Source organism: Saimiri boliviensis, chromosome 14, assembly GCF_048565385.1.
Source record: "Saimiri boliviensis isolate mSaiBol1 chromosome 14, mSaiBol1.pri, whole genome shotgun sequence".
NCBI lineage: Eukaryota > Metazoa > Chordata > Mammalia > Primates > Cebidae > Saimiri > Saimiri boliviensis.
In genome coordinates, this window is record NC_133462.1 from 75,793,025 (window position 1) to 75,814,589 (window position 21,565).

Below are 21,565 nucleotides of genomic sequence, written 5' to 3' on the forward strand. Positions count from 1 at the left end.
TACCTTTATATAAAATCTTTGTGTGTGTGTGTGTGTGTGTGTGTGTGTGTGTGTGTGTGTGTGTGAAAGACTTCTCCTATAAACTTTTAATAGTAACAATGCAAATAAAATAAATAATTGTTCTATAGCTAATGTCTTTAAAAACCACACTGGATTTTTTTCCAGATTTCAGGAAGGAAAGCAAAAGTAGACACTTATATTTTAAATCCAAAGTGTATTACTCTCAGTGAACTATATGGACAACTGGATCCTAATACTATGGAATGGACTGATGGATTATTATCAGCAACAATTCGAAGTTATGTCTATTTTAGCACACCAGAGAACTCAAAGAAAGACATTGATCCCAGATTAACATCAAGAATCTCAGATTTATCCAATGTAAGTTTAGTATTGAATGAATATTTTTATTTAACTGATGTGGATTATTTAATTGCTTATCCAAAGACTGATCTCTATTAGTGTAAAAGTAAATTTTAAAATGTTATGAATAGCTTTTAAAGAGATAAAAATTGTAAGTTTTTTAAAAATGGAAAATATACCATTGAATTTTAAAATGGTCAGTAATGATAGAATGAAGGTAAAGATATTTGCTTTTAAAGAAACACAAAGTGAATTAAGTTTGAATGGAAAATGATCTAGTGATTCAATCACCACCAATATACCTTACAAATTAATGGGAATAAAAAACCCTATGTTAGAAAAGCAAATGAAGTATTTGATACAAGACTCATCACAGAATAAATACAAATGGCAAAAAAGGAAAATTTTTCTTCTCATTAGTAGTAACTAGAGATTACTGGTAAATTTCATTAGGTAAAACTTATTAACATAAAGATGATGTTTGAAACCAAACAGAGAAGCCAGGTGTGGTGGCATGCACCTATAATCCTAGTTCCTTGGGAAGCTGAGGCAGTAGGGTCACTTAAACCTGGCAGTTCAAGACCAATGTGGGCAATATTGCAAGACTTCATCTCAAAGAATAAGAATAAATAATAAAACTAAATAGATTAGCAAAGTTTTTTTTAAATGGGAAAACAATATTTTACATTTACTAGATTGTGAAGTAGAAATTTATATGTATCTGGAGATAATATTTGGAATATATATTGAGACTTATAACCAGACATTTCTTTTGATTCAGAAATTTACTCCTAATAATTTATATAAAGGAAATAAAATTTTATTGAGTTGTTGCTATTTTTATATTGGCATGAGAATCATTTCTACATTAAAAAGTAATTAATTGTTTTTCTGTCATATGTGCTATACATAGTTTCTCCAGTCCATGAAAATGTTTATCAATATATTCTTTGGTAGATTGTAACTTTTCAATCACACCCTGAAAAGACTATTCTTAGTTTAAGATTATTCTGGTAAATTGATAGTTGCATAATAACAAACATACAGTAAACCCATTTTAACCTTTGATTTGTGTGTAAGTCATTTTAGTGTAAGTGATTATTTTCCCAAATGGAAAATTGTTCTGACACAATTGGGTAACTCATCTCTTTCACGGGAACATAAAACGATACTAGATACTTAAATTTGGGTCTGTTTCTGCTTTTTTTTTTTTTTTTTTTTGGTGCCGTGACTCTGATTCTTAACTCTGCTTGTCTGTGGCCAACAAAAAGAAACAATTTTAATTATACTGACTTTATTATTGGCTTTACTATCTAGAATAATAGTCCTATCAGAATTCTTTTTCAGGTTTTATTTCATAGTTGTTCTGCAACTTATATTTGTTTCCTCTTTGATGCAAGAAATGTTCCAAGTTTTTTTTTTAAGTTCTCAGATAGTAGAATCTTTATGTTGTAAAGATTTTATTTTTTTATTATTTTGATTTTTTTATTATATTGTCTTTTATTGCATTATAATTAGAGAATATTTTCCCTGATGCTTCTCTTATTTTTAGAATAGTTTAGCATTTGCTTAATAATATAAAACAATATTTGTATTTTTCTAGGCAAATTTATTCTATTTACATTTATTGGTTGTAACATATGTTTGGGCTTATTGCTATTTGTATTATATTATTATTATTTTTTAATTTTTTAATTATCCAGTATGTGTTTTCTTTGCTTTGATTTCTTTATTCCCTCTGATAATATGGAAGATCCATAGTCTATTTTGTTCTTCTTGGTGTTACTTTTATAGCTATAATTTTATATAATGCCATTAATTTTGTTTTTAGATGGTATTTATGACACTTTTATCATGTATGTAATCATGAAATTAGTATACTTTCACCTCTTCACACTTCTTTAAAATTTATCTACCACCTGATTTTTGCAGATTATATTGTTATTACTTTATTATTACTTTTTCTTCTATTCATTGTTTTAATTATAAATGGGCTTGTGATTATATTATTTCATTTTTCAATTTTAAATAATTACTTGGAATCACCAGCACCCGGCTTTTAGATGAAAACATTGACAGAAGCAAATGACTTCTCACCGTTTTTTCCACATCTGACTTTTCCAGATGCATTATTGTATCATTATGACAGATTATAACATCTGTATTCTTCACAATAGCCATGTTTTTAGAAATAAAGACTCATTATAACGATGATAATTCTTTATAAATTGAGCTATAAATGCAATGCAATTTTAGTCAGAATTTTATCATGTTTTGCTAAAACAGCCTTGTTGAGATATAATTCACATGTTACAAAATTCACACATTCAAATGTACAGTTCAACAATTTTTGAGTATATTCCCACTGTTGAACAACCATCAATGTGATCTAATTTTAGGACATTCTCATTAACTCAAAAATGAACTTTCTAATCACTGGCATTCACTCCCCATTCCCAAATCACAATCTTCTCCCACATCCCCAGCACCAGCCTTAGGAAACCATTAATGTACTCTCTATCTTTATAGATTTTTTATTCTGAACATTTCATATAAATTAAATTATGTAATATGTAGTCTTTGCAATTGGCCTCTTTGACGTAGCATGTTTTCAAGGTAGTACATCATATAACAGTGCTTCCTTCCTTTTAGTTACTGAATAATATTCCATTGTACTGATAAAGTTTTGTTTATCCTTTAGTTGAGGGAGACATGGGTGATTTCTATTTTTTGCTATTATAAATAGTGTTGTTATGAACATTTGCATATTCGTTCTTTTGTGGACATAGGCTTTCATTTCTTATGTATATATACATCAGAGTAGAATTACTGGGTCACCTGGTCACTTTATGCTTACTATTTTGAGGAACTGCCAAACTATTTTCCATAGAGGCTGCCTTCTCCAGTTTCTCTACAGCCTTAAAACAATTGTTATTGTCTACTTCTTAAACTACAGCCAGTTAGTGGTTGTGCAGTGGTAAGTCATATCCTTCCGTGTGTATTTGATTTGCATTTTCCTGATGGCTAATGATGTTGAGTGTATTTTTATGTTGCTGTTGGTCATTTGTATATTTCCTTTGGAGAATGTCTGTTCAGAGCCTTGCCCATTTTTAATTGCTTATCTTTTAATTATTGAGTTTTAAGAGTTACTTTTCAGTACACATCCCTCTTGTGATATATGATTTGCTAATAGTTTCTCTCATCTGTAGGTCATTATTACTTTCTTTGATAGAATTGTTTACAGGACAAAAGTCTTTAACTTTTGTTCTTTTATTATCATTTGTCTTTTTAGTATTATATCATTAAAAAAGCATGCGTAACTGCCAGTCACAAAAATTTATTTCTGTGTTTTAGGAGTTCTGTTGTTTCAACTAATACGTAGATCTTTGATCCATTTTGAGTCCATTTTTATGTGGGGTGTAAATCAGGGATTCCTCCTCATTCTTTTGCATGTGGATATCCAGGTGTTCCAGCAATATTTGTTGAAAAGACTGTTCTTTCCCTCCAAAAAGTTATCTTGACACCCTTGTAAAAAAAATCAATTGATCATAAATGCAAGGATTTATTTCTGGATTTTCTATTCTGTATCATTGATCTATATGTCTATGTTTTTGTAAATACCACCCTTGATTGTTATAGCTTTGTGGTAAGTTTTAGATAGGGAAGTGAGGTGATTTTTTTTTAAGACCTTGACAAACTGTTTCCAAAATGTATATGGAACATACATGGTCCATTACAATCCTGAATAAGAAAAAGAGAAAGGATTAGGGTGGTAAGACATACCACATATCAAGAGGTATTATAACATTAGAATAAAGCAATGTGATATTGGTGCAGAAAAAATGGCAATTATAAAATAGTATGTGCCTATGACATAATGTGAAAATATACAAAGAAAAAGCTGATAGAATTTAATGGAGAAATTGATAAATTTGCAATTATAAAGAGATTTTATCACATCTTTCTCAGCAATTGATAAGCAACATGGCACAGTAGCTGTGACAAAATTCTTTGTACTAATAATTGTGTTTGAAATTGAGATTGGAAAAATTATACTAAAAGTGGTACAAATCTATAAAATACATTTGGATAAATGTAGAAGAAAGGAACTTGTCCTATGGAGAATGGGGCAGGGAAACCTATATAATTGAGAAAACTTGAATAAATGAAAGATGCACCACATTCTCATATGGAAGACTTCCATTATAAAAGTACAAATCCCTACCAAATTAATGTAAACAATAATATCTTTCTAACTAAAATCCTAATGGATTTTTAAAAACTGACAAATAAGGGAGGCAGAGCAATGTGGCCAAATGAAAGCCTCCATAGATCATCCCCACTTCCCCACAGGAACAAAAAATTTAAGAAATGTCTACAGAAAAACCTACCTTCATAAGAATCAAAAATGAGGTATGTGATTATAGTACCTGGCTTTAATTTCGTATCACTGAAAAAGGTACTGAAGAGGGTAAGAGAGACAGTCTCGAATTGCCAGTGTCATCCATCTGCCATCCCCTGGCAGCAGCCACGTGGTATGGAGAAAGAATCTGTGCACTTGGGAGAGGGAGAGCATAGTGATTATGGGATATTGTATTGGAACTTAGGGCTGCCAGCACCAGGCAGAACTCAGCCAATGCCCATGAAAGGAGTACTGAGACCTGCTCTAGCCAGAGGGGAATTGCCCATTCCAGTGGTCAGAACTTGAATTTCAGCAAGCCGTGTCACTGTAGACTAAAGGGTTTGAGGTCCTAAATAAACTTGACAGACAGTGTAGGTCATAAAGGACTACAACTCCTAGGCAAGACCTACTGCTCTGATGGGCTTTTAGAGCCAGTGGACTTGCGGGGCATGAAGCCTAGTGAGACACCAACTGGAGTGGCAAAGGGAGTGCTTGCACCACACCTTTCCCAACTCCAGGCTGTGCAGCTCACAGCACCAAAAGAGATTCCTTCATTGTGCTTGAGAAGAGAGGGAAGAGTAAAGAGAACTTTGTCTTGCAACTTGAATACCAACTCAGTCACAGTAGGACAGGGCACCAGGCAGAGCTGTGAGGCTCTAGCTTCTGGATAACATATCTAGACAAACCCTGAGACAGAAGAGAACCAAATGCCTTAAGGGCAAGGACCCAGTCCTGGCAGGATTTATTACCTACTGACTGACTAAAGTTTCCTTGGGCCCTAAATAAACAGCAGCAGTTAAAAAATAAATTAATTAATTTAAAAAAATTTTTTAAATCAAAAAATACCAAATAAATAACCTAATGATACATCTTAAAGAACTAGAAGGGCAAGAGTGAACCAAACCCACTTTCAAAAGAGCATCAGCTGTGGTAATAAGGGGAGGAACAGGCAGTGGGTGGGGCCCTAGAACTCCCAAGAGTATATGCCCTTTGTCTTCAGCTACCAGGGTGGGTAGGTAAGGACCATTAGGTGGGGACCAGGCTAGGTGTGTCTCAGCTCAGACTCTCATTGGGCAGGTCTTGCTGTGGCTGCTGTGGGGTATACAGGTATGGTTCCCAGGTCAATGGACTTATGTTCTTAGGAGGATTATAGCTGCCTCTATTGTGTCATGCAAGTTGTCAGGGAAGTTGGGGAAAGCCAGCAGTCACAGGCCTCACCCAGCTCCCATACAACCCAAAGGGCTGATGTCACTCCCACCATGCCTCCCACAACAGCACCGAGTAACTGTTGCCAGGCAGTGGTTGAGCAGGGCTGAGAACTTGCCCCAGGCTACCCACCTCTCAGCTGCAAAATCAAGTAGGACTTTTGTGCTTCCTCCACCTATGGAGTCTGCACACCGGATTCATGCCCTCCCCTGAGTTCTGGCCATGAGACTTCTTGATCTGTTCAAATTGTTACAAAGTTCAGCTGAAGGTTTTCTTCTCCCTGTGACCTTTTCCCAGTGCCTCTTGTCAGCCCTCCCCAAGGACCCCTGTGAGGCAAGGCAGAAATGGCTTGCCAGGGGACCCAGTGAGCCCACAGGGCTTTTCCTGCTGCTTCCTCTACTCCTCTTTTCGCTCAGCTCTCTAAGTTGACTACGCTCCAGGTAAGGTCACACAACCCATGCAGATCTTCTTCCATGATCTAGACCTTCAGGTTCCCCAGTGAGGGTGTGTGTTCAGGGACAGGTGATCCTTCTTTGCCACTTCCACAGTTTGGGCATTCACAGTATTTAGGATGTCTCCCCAGTCCTGCAGGAGCAATCTACTTCATTCAAAGGGTCTGTGGGTTCTCTCAGCTTTCCTGATTTATTCTTGCAGTCGTTCTGGAGCAAAAGTTCATGATGTTAGCCTCCACATGCTTCTCTATCCATCCAAGTGGGAGCTGCAATCTAGTTCTGCCTCCATCTGCCGTGATCTCTACAAGCCAAAACAATTTATTTAGAGAAAGAAATGCACTAAAGCATAATGATGGATATCCAAGCATAATTACTTTTGTAATAGGAATAATAATTGGAAAAAGCCTAGGACTTGTGTACCTTTCTGATGAGGCTGGAAATTCGTAGGAACTGATTACTACTTGCTGTATTGGCAGGGCCTGGTTGAAACATAAGCACCTTTGTCTCTCTTTTTAAAACCTACACTGTGCCCCCAGCACAGCTCTATTGTTTGGTTTTCTCCCCAACTACTCTTGAAGGTTAAGGAAACCAATGCCAATAAGGTGATGACATATTACTCAGTTCTTTTTGAGAGATGAATAATTAAGTCTCCCCACCTCAAGATAATGAGGTAAGTATATACATACATCAGAATTTCTCAAAGGTTGATGTAAAAATAATCTATATTAGAATAACTAGGGATTATTTCATTTTCATTAAAAGTGAAAAATTCTGGGCTTCATCCCAAACCTATTCAATTAGAATCTCCAAGGATGAGGTGTTAGACTCTGTAATTTAACAAATTGCAGGTAATACCATGTATTCTAGAACTGATATGAAGGAAAGTCACCAAAATTTCTATGGTGATTGTCTGTAGGTGATGGAAATTCAAATAACTTTTGCTTTCTTCTTTGTGTTTTTCTGTTTTATTTTATATCCTGCAATAAGTACATACTGTCTTTGCAGGGGGAAAAAGAAATTAAAGTAAAATAGTTTTCTAAAAGTAAATAAAGTATAGTAACAAGTCAGTTACATTTGACTATGCTGCTTATATGTTGGTCTTTTCAGTTACAGAACTCTGCCTTTTATATTTTTATCACTCAAGAAAGCATATTGGCATTTAGTCCATTATAGTTGAAAAGTTATCAAATAAAAATTTAAACATTATTGATTACATATTTTAGGTTTTCAAACTTGATTCTTCTGATACAACAGATACTGCTGATAATATTTTTGAGGAGTTAGAGAAAGATGTTAAAATTCCAGAAAAGAACAGTAAGTGTTATAAAATTCAAGAATTAATACAGAAGAAAAACTCGGAACCAATATGAGTTGTATTTATATATTTAAACATGTTTTTTACTGGTAATATTTTGTTCCTATACCATTTATTTGTATGTTTATTTAAAATTTGTGTATTGCCACATATTATATTACAATGTGCATATATATATAATTACATTATATTATATAAGCACTATGGCTTAAATAGTCCTTCAGTTTATAAAACAACCAAGTGGATATTAAAGGTTGAAATAAATAATGATGTGAGAAGCAGCAGCAGCAACCTACTATTTGCCACTGGTATTGCCTCCGAAGTAGGACTCCAAACAATTTGTACTTTTCCAGGTCAAAGCACACAACCCAAGCAGAACCATCTAAAATGAGCTGCACACCTATAATATGCCAGACACTTTACTGTGTGCCAGTGGGCTCAAATGTGTATATGACCTTGTCAGTCTACTAGAAGAGAACGACCATTGCTTTCCCCACTCCAGGTTGAACCCCATATCAACACATCCACGATTAGTACATTTATGATCCAGACTCTGAAAGAAACTTCTATTTCTGCTTCTACTGTACTGAATTTTTTATGTCTTATTTTTGGGAGAGTACAGTGATTAGGCACCATTAGTTTCTTTCATGGGACTTTAAGGCAGTTCCTAGGGCAGATATTAGAGCCCCTCTTAGCAGTAGTGGCTATATGAGTCCTAGCTCTGCCCTTGGATTCTTCTGGGATATTTTAATGTCTTTTAGGTGGTTGTCTATTTTCTGTCTGCATAGTGACCTGTTCATACCTCCCCTAATCCTGATCAATGAATTTTCTAAAACCATGGAGCACAATGGTGGGTGTAGACTGTATGCTATGGTCGAAAGGTTTGTGTCCCTCCAAAATCCATGTGTTGAAATCTTAACTTCCAAGGAGTTGGTATTAGGAGGTGAGGGGCAAGGCTTAAGGAGTTGATTAGGTCACAAGAGTAGAGCCCTCAAGAATGGCATTAGTGCCTTTAAAAAGAAGCTCAAGAGAAATTCCTCACCATTGCCACCGTGTGAAGACAAATCATATGCCCTTCTGTGAACTAGGAGGATAGCCCTCACCAGACAAGGACTCTGCTAGTGCTGTGAATGTGGACTTCCAAACCTCCAGAACTGTGAGACATAAATTTCTGTTGTTTATAAGCTACCCAGTCAAAGGCTTTTTGTTACAATAGCTCAAATTGACAAACACCCTGTAGAAAGAGGAGTAAATAGGTTCCAAGTACAGTATACTTTAAACTCTGATTCTTTCTTCAAAGAACATCTGTTTCCCTTTGCTATTCCCCAGGGGCAACATATCTAAAAAATATTCTGGGGTAGAAGGGCAAACTTACAAATCATATTATTATGCAAAAGGTAAAATTATAGCTGTTTCTCCTAAGCAAATTGTAAGGGTGAATTATCTAATTCAATAATCTAAGAATGTCTAAACAATGCTTAAATCATTATTAAGTATACAGTATGAATATTTATATTAAATAAATACCAGGGAATACATATAAACAAATTCACTCTAGTGTTTTCTAGGATATCTTTTCTCTTAGAAAATGTTTTCTAAGTAAAATAGAAAATTTGCAAGATTGTACTGAAAGAAGACTGACATTATTCTCAGTTATATTAAAAATATTTTTCCTTCCAGATTTTGATTGGCAATGGATTATCTTAGATGGCCCAGTAGACACCTTTTGGGTAGAAAATCTGAACTCTGTGCTAGATAATACTAGAACATTGTGCCTAGCAAACAGTGAGAGAATAGTTTTAACTGATAAAATAAGATTGATTTTTGAAGTGGACAGTCTCTCTCATGCCAGTCCTGCTACTGTCAGTCGATGTGCTATGGTCTATATGGTAAGCTTTCAAAAACAAATGTCTTAACAATGCAAATATGTTGTTTATGATAGTAACTATTTTTTTTACAGCATTTTATGCTTATTTTATTTTTACCTTTGTATCCAGCAGTGTGAACCCAATAGTTCTGAATCCCTGTGTCTCTCAAAGCCTCATAATCTGGAATTGAATGTGAATTTAATTATTACTGTTTTAATATTACTCTTAGTAATTGGAGTGTCAGTATTTTCCACAACTGTGAGTAAACAGTGATTTAAATAGACAGGTTAGGCTGCTGATATGAATTATTTTTTCAATAGAGGAAGATGGCCCTGAGGTCTTTTCATAACCACTCTGACTCTTGGGAAACACATTATGAAGTCGGTAGGAAGAAAGTGCAGAATATAACATGAAGTTATTAGCTATGATTAGCCCTATGCTCTAATCTACTTAACTGAATGTTATGAATAAATCTAAGTATAGGGCTGACTTCTGGGTAAGCATTTCCCCTCACCACGTACACATAGCCTCAATACACCCTCCTACACGTAACCCTCCAATTGCTTGTTTTCTTGTAAGACCATCATTAGAACTCATGAATCATTCCAGAGAATGTTAATTCCTTAAGCTGACTTTGATCATTTGTCCTTTAATGAATGATAATTCTAAGTCGTATTTGTCAGGGGCAGTGGTGAAGTAAAAGGAGAATAAGAAAGTAGGAGGATACCATATTTTTGTTTATTTACATAAGATTATATTTTCCTTTTTATTATTAGGATCCTGTTGATCTGGGATGGGAGCCTTACATTAAGTCATGGCTTTTGAAAACTTCTAAAATTATATGTCAATCAGGATTGGATTGTCTTGAATTCATGATTAAAAATAGTATTACAGATGGACTACAATTTATAAAGAATCATCAGAAATTTCAACCATATCCTGTGCAAGACGTAACAATCGTCATAACCCTCTGCAGAATTCTTGATGCTTTCTTTGACTTCATGGGTAAAAATGGAGGGTTTGAACAAAGTAAGTTTTTTTTCTCTAAGTCATATCAATGATAGATCTTAGCTAGCCAATGCCAATTTATCACCTTCCATTAGATTTTAGAAATTTTCTTGAAGAGCAGGCATTTTTAGTCTATTTGGACCAACAGCAGACATACCCATGGAACAAACTAAAACTCATTTACAGAAGAACATATCAGAAGTTAAATTAGTATCATACATAAGTGTTGCAGGATCACAGGAAAAATGATTATAAGAACCATTAGAGGGTCTCTATTAAAGAAGAATGTTTTTGCTGTTTTTTGTTTGTTTGTTTTTCTGAGACAAAAATCTCACTTTGTTGCCCAAAATGGAGTGCAATGGTGCAATCTCAGCTCACTGCAACCTCCGCCTCCCAAGTTCAAGTGATTCTCTTGCCCCAGCCTCCCAAGTAGCTGGGATTATAGGCACGCAACACCATGCCGAGCTAATTTTTGTATTCTTAGTAGAGACGGGGTTTCACCATGTTGGTCAGGCTGGTCTAGAACTCCTGAATTTGTGATCCACCCACCTCGGCCTCTCAAAGTGCTGGGATTACAGGTGTGAGCCACCACGCCCAGCCATTTTTGCTGTATTTTAAAGATTCTTAAAGTTAGGAATAGTAAAAACAACAACAACAACTTCAGAATTCCAGGTGTAAGTTATAACTACACAAAGGCATAATCATGAAAAGCAGTAAAACATGTAAGGAGGGATATACCGATTCAGAAAAGCATGTAATATTTTTGATAAGATATTGGTATTATCTCTATAGTCAGAATCCCTACATTCAGATTCTTGTTTTACGCAGTTTTTGGTAAGATGGCAAATTAGCACGGGATCCCAGTTCTCTCTCTGAAACCAATTTCGGCCTCACTAAACCAATATAGAAATTGTTAAAAATCCCTAAGGTGACCATAAAATGGGTAGATCCCAAAAAGAGGAAGCAGCAACGCTGAACAACCCTGGATGCCATGAATAAGAGAGAAAGTGGAAGAAAACATTTAGGTTTGTACTTTTCCTATCCGCTCAACTCTGAATGGGCTATTGTTCATCCCTTTGCCAGTGCTAACACTGCCAGTGGAAGCAACAAATTGTCCTTTTGGCAGAGAAGCCTAACTAGGTTTGGGAGCAGGTAAAAACATACTTTCTCCTACTGCCACCCCATTTCAACTCTTAATGCCAAGATGATTAAAAAATAGAGAACACACTTAGAAAAAGGACAGTGCCAGAGTAGATACAGATTGTTAACACACAAGTGACCTGCTTTGAAGAGTGACCACTCCCTCCCCAGATTCACACTTCTAAATTCATTAGAAGTGCAATCCAGGAAAGTTGCAGTACTAAAAAACAAAGCAAGAAGAATCAGAAGAAAAAAAAAAAGACAAACCTGGAGGTAAGAAATGAAGTGTGTGTATATATATATGAGTTAAAATAACATAATAAATGGGTTGAATGCTGGATTGGTTAGCTGTATAACAGATTAGTGAGAGCTAGAACAACAATCAGCGGATTCTCAGAATGAAACAGGAAGAGCTAAAGAGGTTATAATGTATTATGCAACAAATGTGTTTGTATAATACAGAAATATGTGTATATAATTGAAAGATGAATAAAAATTAAAAGATTAACATTCGTATAACAGAACCTTCAGAAAGAGATAGTAAAAATAAATAGAGGGGAAGAAATGTTTCAGGAAATAATTGCCTAGGAGTTCAGAGAATTAGAGAAAATGTAAGACCTAAAATTGAATAGGATCCTGGAGTATTAAACATGATAAAAAGCAAAAACCCACAGCTAGAAATGTTATGTATTTTCCTACAGCTCTTGGATGTTCTGTTCTTTTTTTTAAATTTTACTTTAAGTTCTGGGTTACATGTGTAGATCTCGTAGGATTGTTACATAGGTATACACATGCCATGGTGGTTGTTGCCTCCATCCCCCATGACCCATATTAGGTATTTCTCCTAATGTTATCCCTCTGCAACATCCGCACCCACTGCTATTCATCCCCAGGCCCCCACCCCCCAACAGACCCCAGTATGTGATGTTTCCCTCCCTGTGTTCATGTATTCTCATTGTTCAACACCCACTTATGAGTGAGAACATGTGGTGTTTGGTTTTCTGTTCTTGTGTCGGTTTGCTGAGAATTATGGTTTCCAGATTCATCCATGTCCCTGCAAAGGACGTGAACTTACCCTTTTTTTATGGCTATGTAGTATTTCATGGTGTATATGTGCCACACTTTCTTGATCCAGTCTATCACTGATGGGCATTTGGCTTGGTTCCACATCTTTGCTATTGTAAACATAGCTGCAATGAACATACATGTGCATGTGTCTTTATAATAGATTGATTTATAATCCTTTGGATATATACCCAGTAATGGGATTGCTGAGTCAAATGGAATTTCTATTTCTAGATCCTTGAGGAATTGCCACACTGTCTTCCACAGTGGTTAAACTAATTTACACTCCCACCAACAGTGTAAAAGTGTTCCTGTTTTTCCACATCCTCTCCAGCATCTGTCTCGAGAGTTTTTAATGATCACCATTCTAACCAGCATGAGATGGTATCTCAATGTAGTTTTTATTTGTACTTCTCTAATGCCCAGTGATGAACATTTTTTCATATGTTTGTTGGCCACATAAATGTCTTCTTTTGAAAAATGTCTGTTCATATCTTTTGCCCACTTTTTGATGAAGTTGTTTGTTTTTTTCTTGCAAATCTGCTTTAGTTCTTTGTGTGTTCTGGATATTAGCCCTTTGTCAGATGGGTAGATTGCAAATATTTTTTCCCATTGTGTTGGTTGCCAGTTCACTCTAATGATTGTTTCTTTTGCTGTGCAGCAGTTCTTAAATTTAACTAGATCCCATTTGTCTGTTTTGGCTTTTGTTGCCAATACTTTTGGTGTTTTAGTCATGAGGTCCTTGTCTATGCCTATGTCCTGAATGGTTTTGCCTAGATTTTCTTCTAGGGTTTTTATAGTGTTAGGTCTTATGTTTAAGTCTTTAATCCATCTGGAGTTAATTTTAGTGTAAGGTGTCAGGAAGGTGTCCAGTTTCTGCTTTCTGCACACCGCTAGCCAGTTTTTCCACTATCATTTATGAAACAGGGAATCCTTTCCCCATTGCTTGTTTTTGTCAGGTTTGTCAAAGATCAGATGGTTGTAGATGTGTGGTGTTGCCTCCAGAGCCTCTGTTCTGTTCCATTCGTCTATATCTCTGTTTTGGTACCAGTACCATGCTGTTTTGATTACTGTAGCCTTGTAGTATAGTTTGAAATCAGGTAATGTGATGCCTCTGGCTTTGTTCTTTTTGCTTAGGATTGTTTTGGCTATGTGGGCTCTCTTTTGGTTCCACATGAAATTTAAAATGTTTTTTTTTTCCCCAGTTCTGTGAAGAAGGTCAATGATAGCTTGATGGGAATAGCATTGAATATATAAATTACTTTGGGCAGTATGGCCATTTTCCTGATATTGATTCTTCCTAACCATGATCATGGAATGCTTTTTCATCTGTTCGTATCCTCACTTCTTTTCTTGAGCAGTAGTTTGTAGTTCTCCTTGAAGATGTCCTTGACGTTCTTTGTTAGTTGTATTCCTATGTATTTTATTCTCTTTGTAGAAATGGGAGTTTATTCATGATTTGGCTCTGTTTGTCTGTTATTAGTGTATAGAAATGCTTGTGATTTTTGCACATTGATTTTGTATCCTGAGACTTTTGCTTAAGTTACTTATCATCTTAAGGAAATTTGGGGCTGATATGATGGGGTCTTCTAAATATGCAATCATGTCATCTGCCAATAGAAACAATTTGACTTCCTCTTTTCCAATTGAATACCGTTTATTTCTTTATCTTGCCTGATTGCTCTGGCTGGAACTTCCAATACTGTGTTGAATAGGAGTGGTGAGAGAGGGCACCCTTGTCTAGTGCCAGTTTTCAAAGGGAATGCTTCCAGTTTTTGCCCATTCAGTATGATATTGGCTGTGGGCTTGTCGTAGATAGCTTTTATTATTTTGAGATACATTCCATCAATACCTAGTTTGTTAAGAGTTTTTAGCATAAAGCACTGTTGAATTTTGTCCAAGACCTTCTCTGCATGTATTGAGATAATCATGTGGTTTTTGTCTTTGGTTCTGTTTATGTGATGGAATATGTTTATAGATTTGTGTATGTTTAACCAGCCTTGCATCCTCAGGATGAAGCCTACTTGATCATGGTGGATATGTTTTTTGATGTGCTGTTGCATTTGGTTTGCTAGTATTTTGTTGAAGATTTTTGCATGGATGTTCATCATGAATGTTAGCCTGAATTTTTGTTTTTTAATTGTATCTCTGCCAGGTTTTGGTATCAGGATGATGTTGATTTCATAAAATGAGTCAGGGAGGATTCCCTCTTTTTGTATTGTTTGGAATAATTTCAGAGAGAAGGGTACCAGCTCCTCATTATGTATCTGGTAGAATTTGGCTGTGAACCTATCTGGGCCTGGACTTTTTTGAGTCAGTTGGCTATTAATTGCTGCCTCTACTTTAGACTTTGTTATTTGTCTATTCAGGCATTCAGCTTCTTCCTGGTTTAGTCTTGGGAGGGTGTAAGTCTCCATAAATTTATCCATTTCCTCTAGACCAGGCATCCCCAAACTACAGCCCACGGGCCGCATGCGGCCCCCTGAGGTCATTTATCCGGCCCCCCGCTGCACTTCAGGAAGGGGCACCTCTTTCATTAGTGGTCAGTGAGAGGAGCACAGTATGTGGCGGCCCTCCAACGGTCTGAGGGACAGTGAACTGGCCCCCTGTGTAAAAAGTTTGGGGACGCCTGCTCTAGACTTACTGGTTTATGTGCATAGAGTTGTTTGTAGTTATCTCTGATGGTAGTTTTTATTTCTGTGGAATCGGTGGTGATGTTCCTTTTATCATTTTTTATTGCATTGACTCAATTATTCTCTCTTTTCTTTTTTATTAGTCTGGCTAGCAGTGTATCTGTTTTGTTGATCTTTTCAAAATACCAGCTCCTGGATTTATTGATTTTTTTTAAAGCGTTTTGTGTCTCTATCTCCTTTAGTTCTGCTCTGATCTTAGTTATTTCTTGTCTTCTGCTAGCTTTTGAATTTGTTTGATCTTGCTCCTCTAGTTCTTTTAATTTTGACAATAGGGTGTCAATTTTAGATCTTTCCTCACTTTTTCTACAAATTTCCCTCTAGACACTGCTTTAAATGTGTCCCAGATGTTTTGGTACGTTGTGTCTTCATTCTCATTGGTTTTGAAGAACATCTTTATTTCTGCCTTCATTTCATTATTTATCCAATAGTCATTCAGGAGCAGGTTGTTGAGTTTTTATGTAGTAGTGCGGTTTTGAGTGAGTTTCTTAATCCTGAGTTCTAATTTGATTGTACTGTGGTCTGAGAGACTGGTTGTTATGATTTCTGTTCTTTGCTGAGGAGTGATTTACTTCCAACTATGTGGTCAATTTTAGAGTAAGTGCAATGTGGTGCTGAGAAGAATACATATTTTGTAGATTTGGGGTGCAGAGTTCTATAGATGTCTGTTAGGTCCACTTGGTCCAGATCTGAGTTCAAGTCCTGAATATCCTTGTTAATTTTCTGACTTATCAAACTGTCTAATATTGACAGTGGAGTGTTAAAGTATGCCACTATTACTGTGTGGGAATCTAAGTCTCTTTGTAGGTCATTAAGAATTTGCTTTATATATGTGGGTGCTCCTGTACTGGGTGCCTATATATTTAGGTTAGTTAACTCTTCTTGTTGCATTGATCCTTTTACCATTATGTAATGCCCTTCTTTGTCTCTTTTGATCTTTGTTGGTTTAAAGTTTGTTTTATCAGAGACTAGGATTGCAACCCCTGCTTTGATCCTCCATCCCTTTATTTTGAGTCTGTGCATGTCTTTGCTTGTGAGATGGATTTCCTGAATACAGCACACCGATGGGTCTTGACTTTTTATCCAGTTTGCCAATCTTTGCTTTTAATTGGGGCATGTAACCCATTTACATTTAAGGTTAATATTGTTACGTGTGAATTTGATCCTGCCATTTTGATACTAGCTGATTACTTTGCCCATTAATTGATGCTGTTTCTTCATTGTGTCAATGGTCTTCACCATTTGATATGTTTTTGCAGTGGCTGGTACAGGTTGTTCCTTTCCATGTTTAGTGCTTCCTTCAGGAGCTCTTGCAAGGCAGGCTTGGTGGTGATAAAATCTCTCTGCATTTGCTTGTTTGTAAAGGACTTTATTTCTCCTTCACTCATGAAGCTTAGATTGGCTGGATATGAACTTCTGGGTTGAAGTTTTTTTTTTTTTTTAAGGATGTTGAATATTGACCCCCACTCTCTCCTGGCTTGTAGGGTTTCTGCTGAGAGATCTGCTGTGAGTCTGATGGGCTTGCCATTGTGGGTAACCCAACCTTTCTCTCTGGCTGCCCTTAGCATTTTTTCCTTCATTTCAACCTTGGTGAATCGAATCTGATGATTATGTGCCTTGGGGTTGCTCTTCTTGAGGGATATCTTTGTGGTGTTCTCTATATTTCCTGTATTTGAAAGTTGGCCTGCCTTGCTAGGTTGGGGAAGTTCTCCTGGATAGTATCCTGAAGAGTGTTTTCCAGCTTGGATTCATTCTCCCCATCACATTCAGGTCCACTGATCAAATGTAAATTAGGTCTTTTCACATAATCCCATATTTCTTGGAGGCTTTGTTCATTTTTTTTTTCACTCTTTTTTCTCTAATTTTGCCTTCTCATTTTATTTCATTGAGTTGATCTTCAATCTCTGATATCTTTTCTTCTGCTTGATCAATTTGGCTATTGAAACTTGTGTATGCTTCACAAAGTGCGCTCGTGCTGAGTTTTTCAGCTCCATCCAGTCATTTATGTTCTTCTCTAAGCTGGTTATTCTAGTTAACATTTTGTCTAACCTTTTTTCAAGTTTCTTTGCATGGGGTTAGAACATGTTCCTTCAGCTTACAGAAGTTTGTTATTACCCACCTTCTGAAGCCTGCTTCTCTCAATTCATCAAACTCATTCTCTATGCAGTTTTGTTCCCTTGCTGGTGAGGGGTGTGATTCCTTGGAGGAGGAGAGGTGTTCTGGTTTTTGGTGAAATCATCCTTTTTGCACTGGTTTCTTCCCATCTTTGTGGATTTATCTATCTTTGGTCTTTGAAGTTGGTGACTTTTGGATGGGGTCTCTGAGTGGATATCCTTTCTGTTGATGTTGAAGCTATTTCTTTCCATTTTTTAGTTTTCCTTCTAACAGGCCCCTCTGCTGCAGAACTTCTGGCGGTCCACTGCAGACCGTGCTTGCCTGGGAATTACCCATGGGGGCTGCAGAACTGCAAGGGTTGCTGCCTCTTCCTTTGTCTGGTATCTTCATCCCAAAAGGGTACCCGCCAGATGTCAGCCAGAGCTCTTCTTTATGAGGCACCTGTTTGGATATACAGGGGTCAGGGAACTGCTTGAGGAGGCAGTCTGTCCCTCATTAGAGTTCAGATGCTGTACTGGGAGCTCTGTTGTTCCATTCAGAGCTTTTGGGCAGGGATGTTTAAGTCTGCTATAGTGGAACTCACAACCACCTCTTTTTCCAGAAGCTCTGTCTCAGGAAGAAGGGGCTTTATTTATAAGTCCCTGATGTGCTGTTGTCTTTTTTCAGAGATGCCCTGCCCAACAAGAAGGGAGTCTCGTCACAGTCTGCCCACAGAGGCATTGCTGAGCTGCCACGGGCTCTGCCTGGCTGCCATGTAAACTTCCTTGCAGTTTTGTTTAAACGGGTAGAGTTAGAACTGTCTCCGTAATGACGAACTGCCTCAGTAACGGTGGATGCCCTGTACCCCATGGACCTCCACCCACTAGATCAAGCTCAAACTGCTGCACTGGCTGTGAAACTCTCAAGCCAGTGTGTTTCAGATTGCTGGTCTTTGTGGGGGTGGGACCCACCAAGCCAGATCACCTGGCTTCTGGCTTTCAGCCCCCTCTTTTTCAGGTGAATGGGTGGCTCTGTCACCCAGGTGTTCCAGGCACCAATTAAAATGGCCACCTAGATTTATGCAGCTTCTTGTGCTGGAAACCCACAGTGCCAGCTGAAACAGCCATGCTGGAAACCCGCAGAGCTTGTCAGCCAGCGGGTGGGAATCTCCTGGTCTGTGGGTTATAAAGACTGCGGGAAAAGTGCTAGAGTGGCTGGAAAAGCCCCTGATGGCCTCCATCGGGATGGGGGTGTCCTCCAGCTTGTTGCATTTCCCAGGTGAGGCAGCGCCCCACCCTGCCTCAGCTCACCCTCCTTGGCCTACACCCACTGTCCAGCCAGTCCCATTGAGATGCATCTGGTACCTCAGCTGGGAATATGGAGATCACTTGCCTTCTGCATTGCTCTTGCTGGGAAATGTGCTCTGGAGCTGTTCCTATTCAGCCATCTTGGCCACTCCCTTCTCAGATGTTCTCTTTTTTGTTTGTTGTTTCTCTTTGTGTTTCTGTTTGGATTTCTATTGACTTGTCTTCTAATTTAGTGATTCTTTGCTCTGCTACACACAGTCTGCTATAAGCCCATTGAAAGAATTCTCATAACTGATATTGTGGTTTTTATTTCCAGCATTTCCATTTGATCTTTTTTATAGTTTTCATTGCTCTGCTGGAATTCTCTCTGTGTCCATGAATGATTTCTGCCATTGACATTAGATCTTCTACATTTTAATCATAGTTTTTTTAAAAAAAAATTTCTGTCTGATAATTTCAACATCTCAGCCATCTCTGGGTCTGTTCTCCCAACTGCTTTATCTCTTGGTAACATGACTTTTCTTAATCTTGCTTATTTTTCTGTTGCATAATTTTAGTTGACTACTAGATATTATTTAAAAAAGAAATTAGAGACTGAGTTATACAGTACTTATGTCTCAAAATGGGTATACTTTTTCTTCTGCCAGATTGTTCAGGTAGTGGCACAGTGAATTGAGTCAATATTGACCTAGGTTTGGCTTTTATTGCCACTATAGTTACCTTCAGTGCACCACAGACTTCAAATTTTCCATGCTTCTATAAGTTTCCTGACAATAGATTGCTGTTGTCTGTTACTTGGTTCAAGGCTCATAGTGAGAACGGGAGATTTCCAGGTTCTCATGTTATAGCCTCATTTTAAGGCAGGCTCTGTGCACCTGAGCCTCAGGCATGGCATTTTTCAGCAAATAAATAATTTATTCTGTATATATAAGTTCAACATCAATTTATTAATAGCTAAGATTAAAGAAAAATCCTAAGAAATTTCAGAGTGAGAAAGACAACAGAATATCAAGAGAAGATTAACACAAGATTTCTTAATATCAATATGGTTCAAGAATAAATAGAGTACTATTTTTAAAGTGTTTTATGTTCAGCTAATATATGATTTAAGCATGAGAAATCAATGTATTTTCAGATATACAAAGTCTAGGAAGGTTTAACGTCAAAGAACAGCTCAGAAAATACTTTTGGAAAAAGTACATCACTACTGTAAGAAATAAATCAAGGAAAATTATGAGATATAGACATTAAGTATGATTAAATAATTTAGTAAAACAATACAATTGCAGTAAGCAAAGAACACACTTCTCAAAAGTATATACATAACAATCCAGAACTAAAATTCTAGACAAGTCCAACATAAGGTGGGAAGAAAAGGAGGGAGATAGTAGTTCCAAGAAACATACTTGCATTGTTCTAGGAAAAATACAGAAATAAAGTTTAAAAAGTGACAGGGAGAAATAAACATAAGTATAGATCTTAATATGTTAGAGCAAGCCTCAGAATAATAATAGAATGCATACCATCCCACCTGGGCAAGATGACCAAATGGGAACATCAGTCTGCAGCTCCCAGCGATATCAACACAGAAGATGGGGATTTCTGCATTTCCAGCTAAGGTATCTGGCTTATCTCATTGGGACTGGTTAGACAGTGGGGCGCAGCCCACAGACGGTAAGCAGAAGCAGGGTGGGGCATTTCCTCATAGGGAAGCACAAGGAGCTGAGGAACTCCCTTCCCTAGCCAAGGGAAGCTGTGAGGGACTGTGCTGTGAGGCACAGTGCATTCTGGCCCAGATACTTTTCCCACAGTCTTCACAACCTGCAGACCAGGAGATTCTCTCAGGTGCCTACACCACAAGGGCCCTGGGTTTCCAGCACAAAACTGGGTGGCTGTTATGGCAGACACCAAGCTAGCTGCAGGAGTTTTTTGGTTTTTGGTTTTTGGTTTTTGGGTTTTTTTCTTTACCACAGTAGGACCTGGAGCACCAATGAGACAGAACGGTTTGCTCCCCTAGAAAGGGGGCTGAAGCCACACAGCCAAGTGGTCTAGTTCAGTGGCTCCCACCCCAAAAAGCCCAGCAAGCTGGCTTGAAATTCTTGCTGCCAACAACAACTATTATAAAATAAAAATAAGCTACCAGGAAGAATGAATAATTACTCTTTGTGTTTCTCTGTGGAGTGGATGAGTTGGACAAAAAAGATGAGTAATGGGAGAGAAAGGGGATGGCTACAATCTGCCTAACATGCCCCAGCTGAATATTTGTTTTAATAAATTCGTTACTTGAAAACATGCAGCTTCTTTCCTTATCGCCCTGCTTTATGAGGGCCCATTTATTGTTTAGCTTGTAATATGTACCATATTTGGCGGTAGTCACTTTAATTTTTCAAAGCTTACATTTTGGAACTATCAATCTTATAAAAAAGGATAAACTAGAATAAAGAACAGATTTATGCAGCTTTATGCTTCAAATAAATAAAAATCAGTTCTGACAATGTAAGAATATTCTCTGTTCCTCTAATCCCATTTTGTTCTGATAAGGTAACTCTCAGATACTATACGTGAAATAAAGTTGTCCTTCTATGATAATTCACTAACTAAATAATGTTAAGGGTTAAACCTCATTAGTTAACCAGATAAATTTTAGATCTGTTG

General features: G+C 37.1%; 1 protein-coding gene across 1 annotated transcript in view; it reads left to right on the forward strand.

Annotated features, from left to right (window-relative positions):
- The window catches only part of DNAH14 (dynein axonemal heavy chain 14), a 376,422-nt gene that overhangs the window by 210,651 nt on the left and 144,206 nt on the right, over positions 1-21,565 (forward strand). The window contains exons 38-41 of the mRNA XM_074385260.1: positions 166-381; positions 7,647-7,737; positions 9,419-9,627; positions 10,383-10,635. Coding sequence (XP_074241361.1) covers positions 166-381; positions 7,647-7,737; positions 9,419-9,627; positions 10,383-10,635 — 769 coding nt within the window. The remainder of the gene's footprint in view (positions 1-165; positions 382-7,646; positions 7,738-9,418; positions 9,628-10,382; positions 10,636-21,565) is intronic.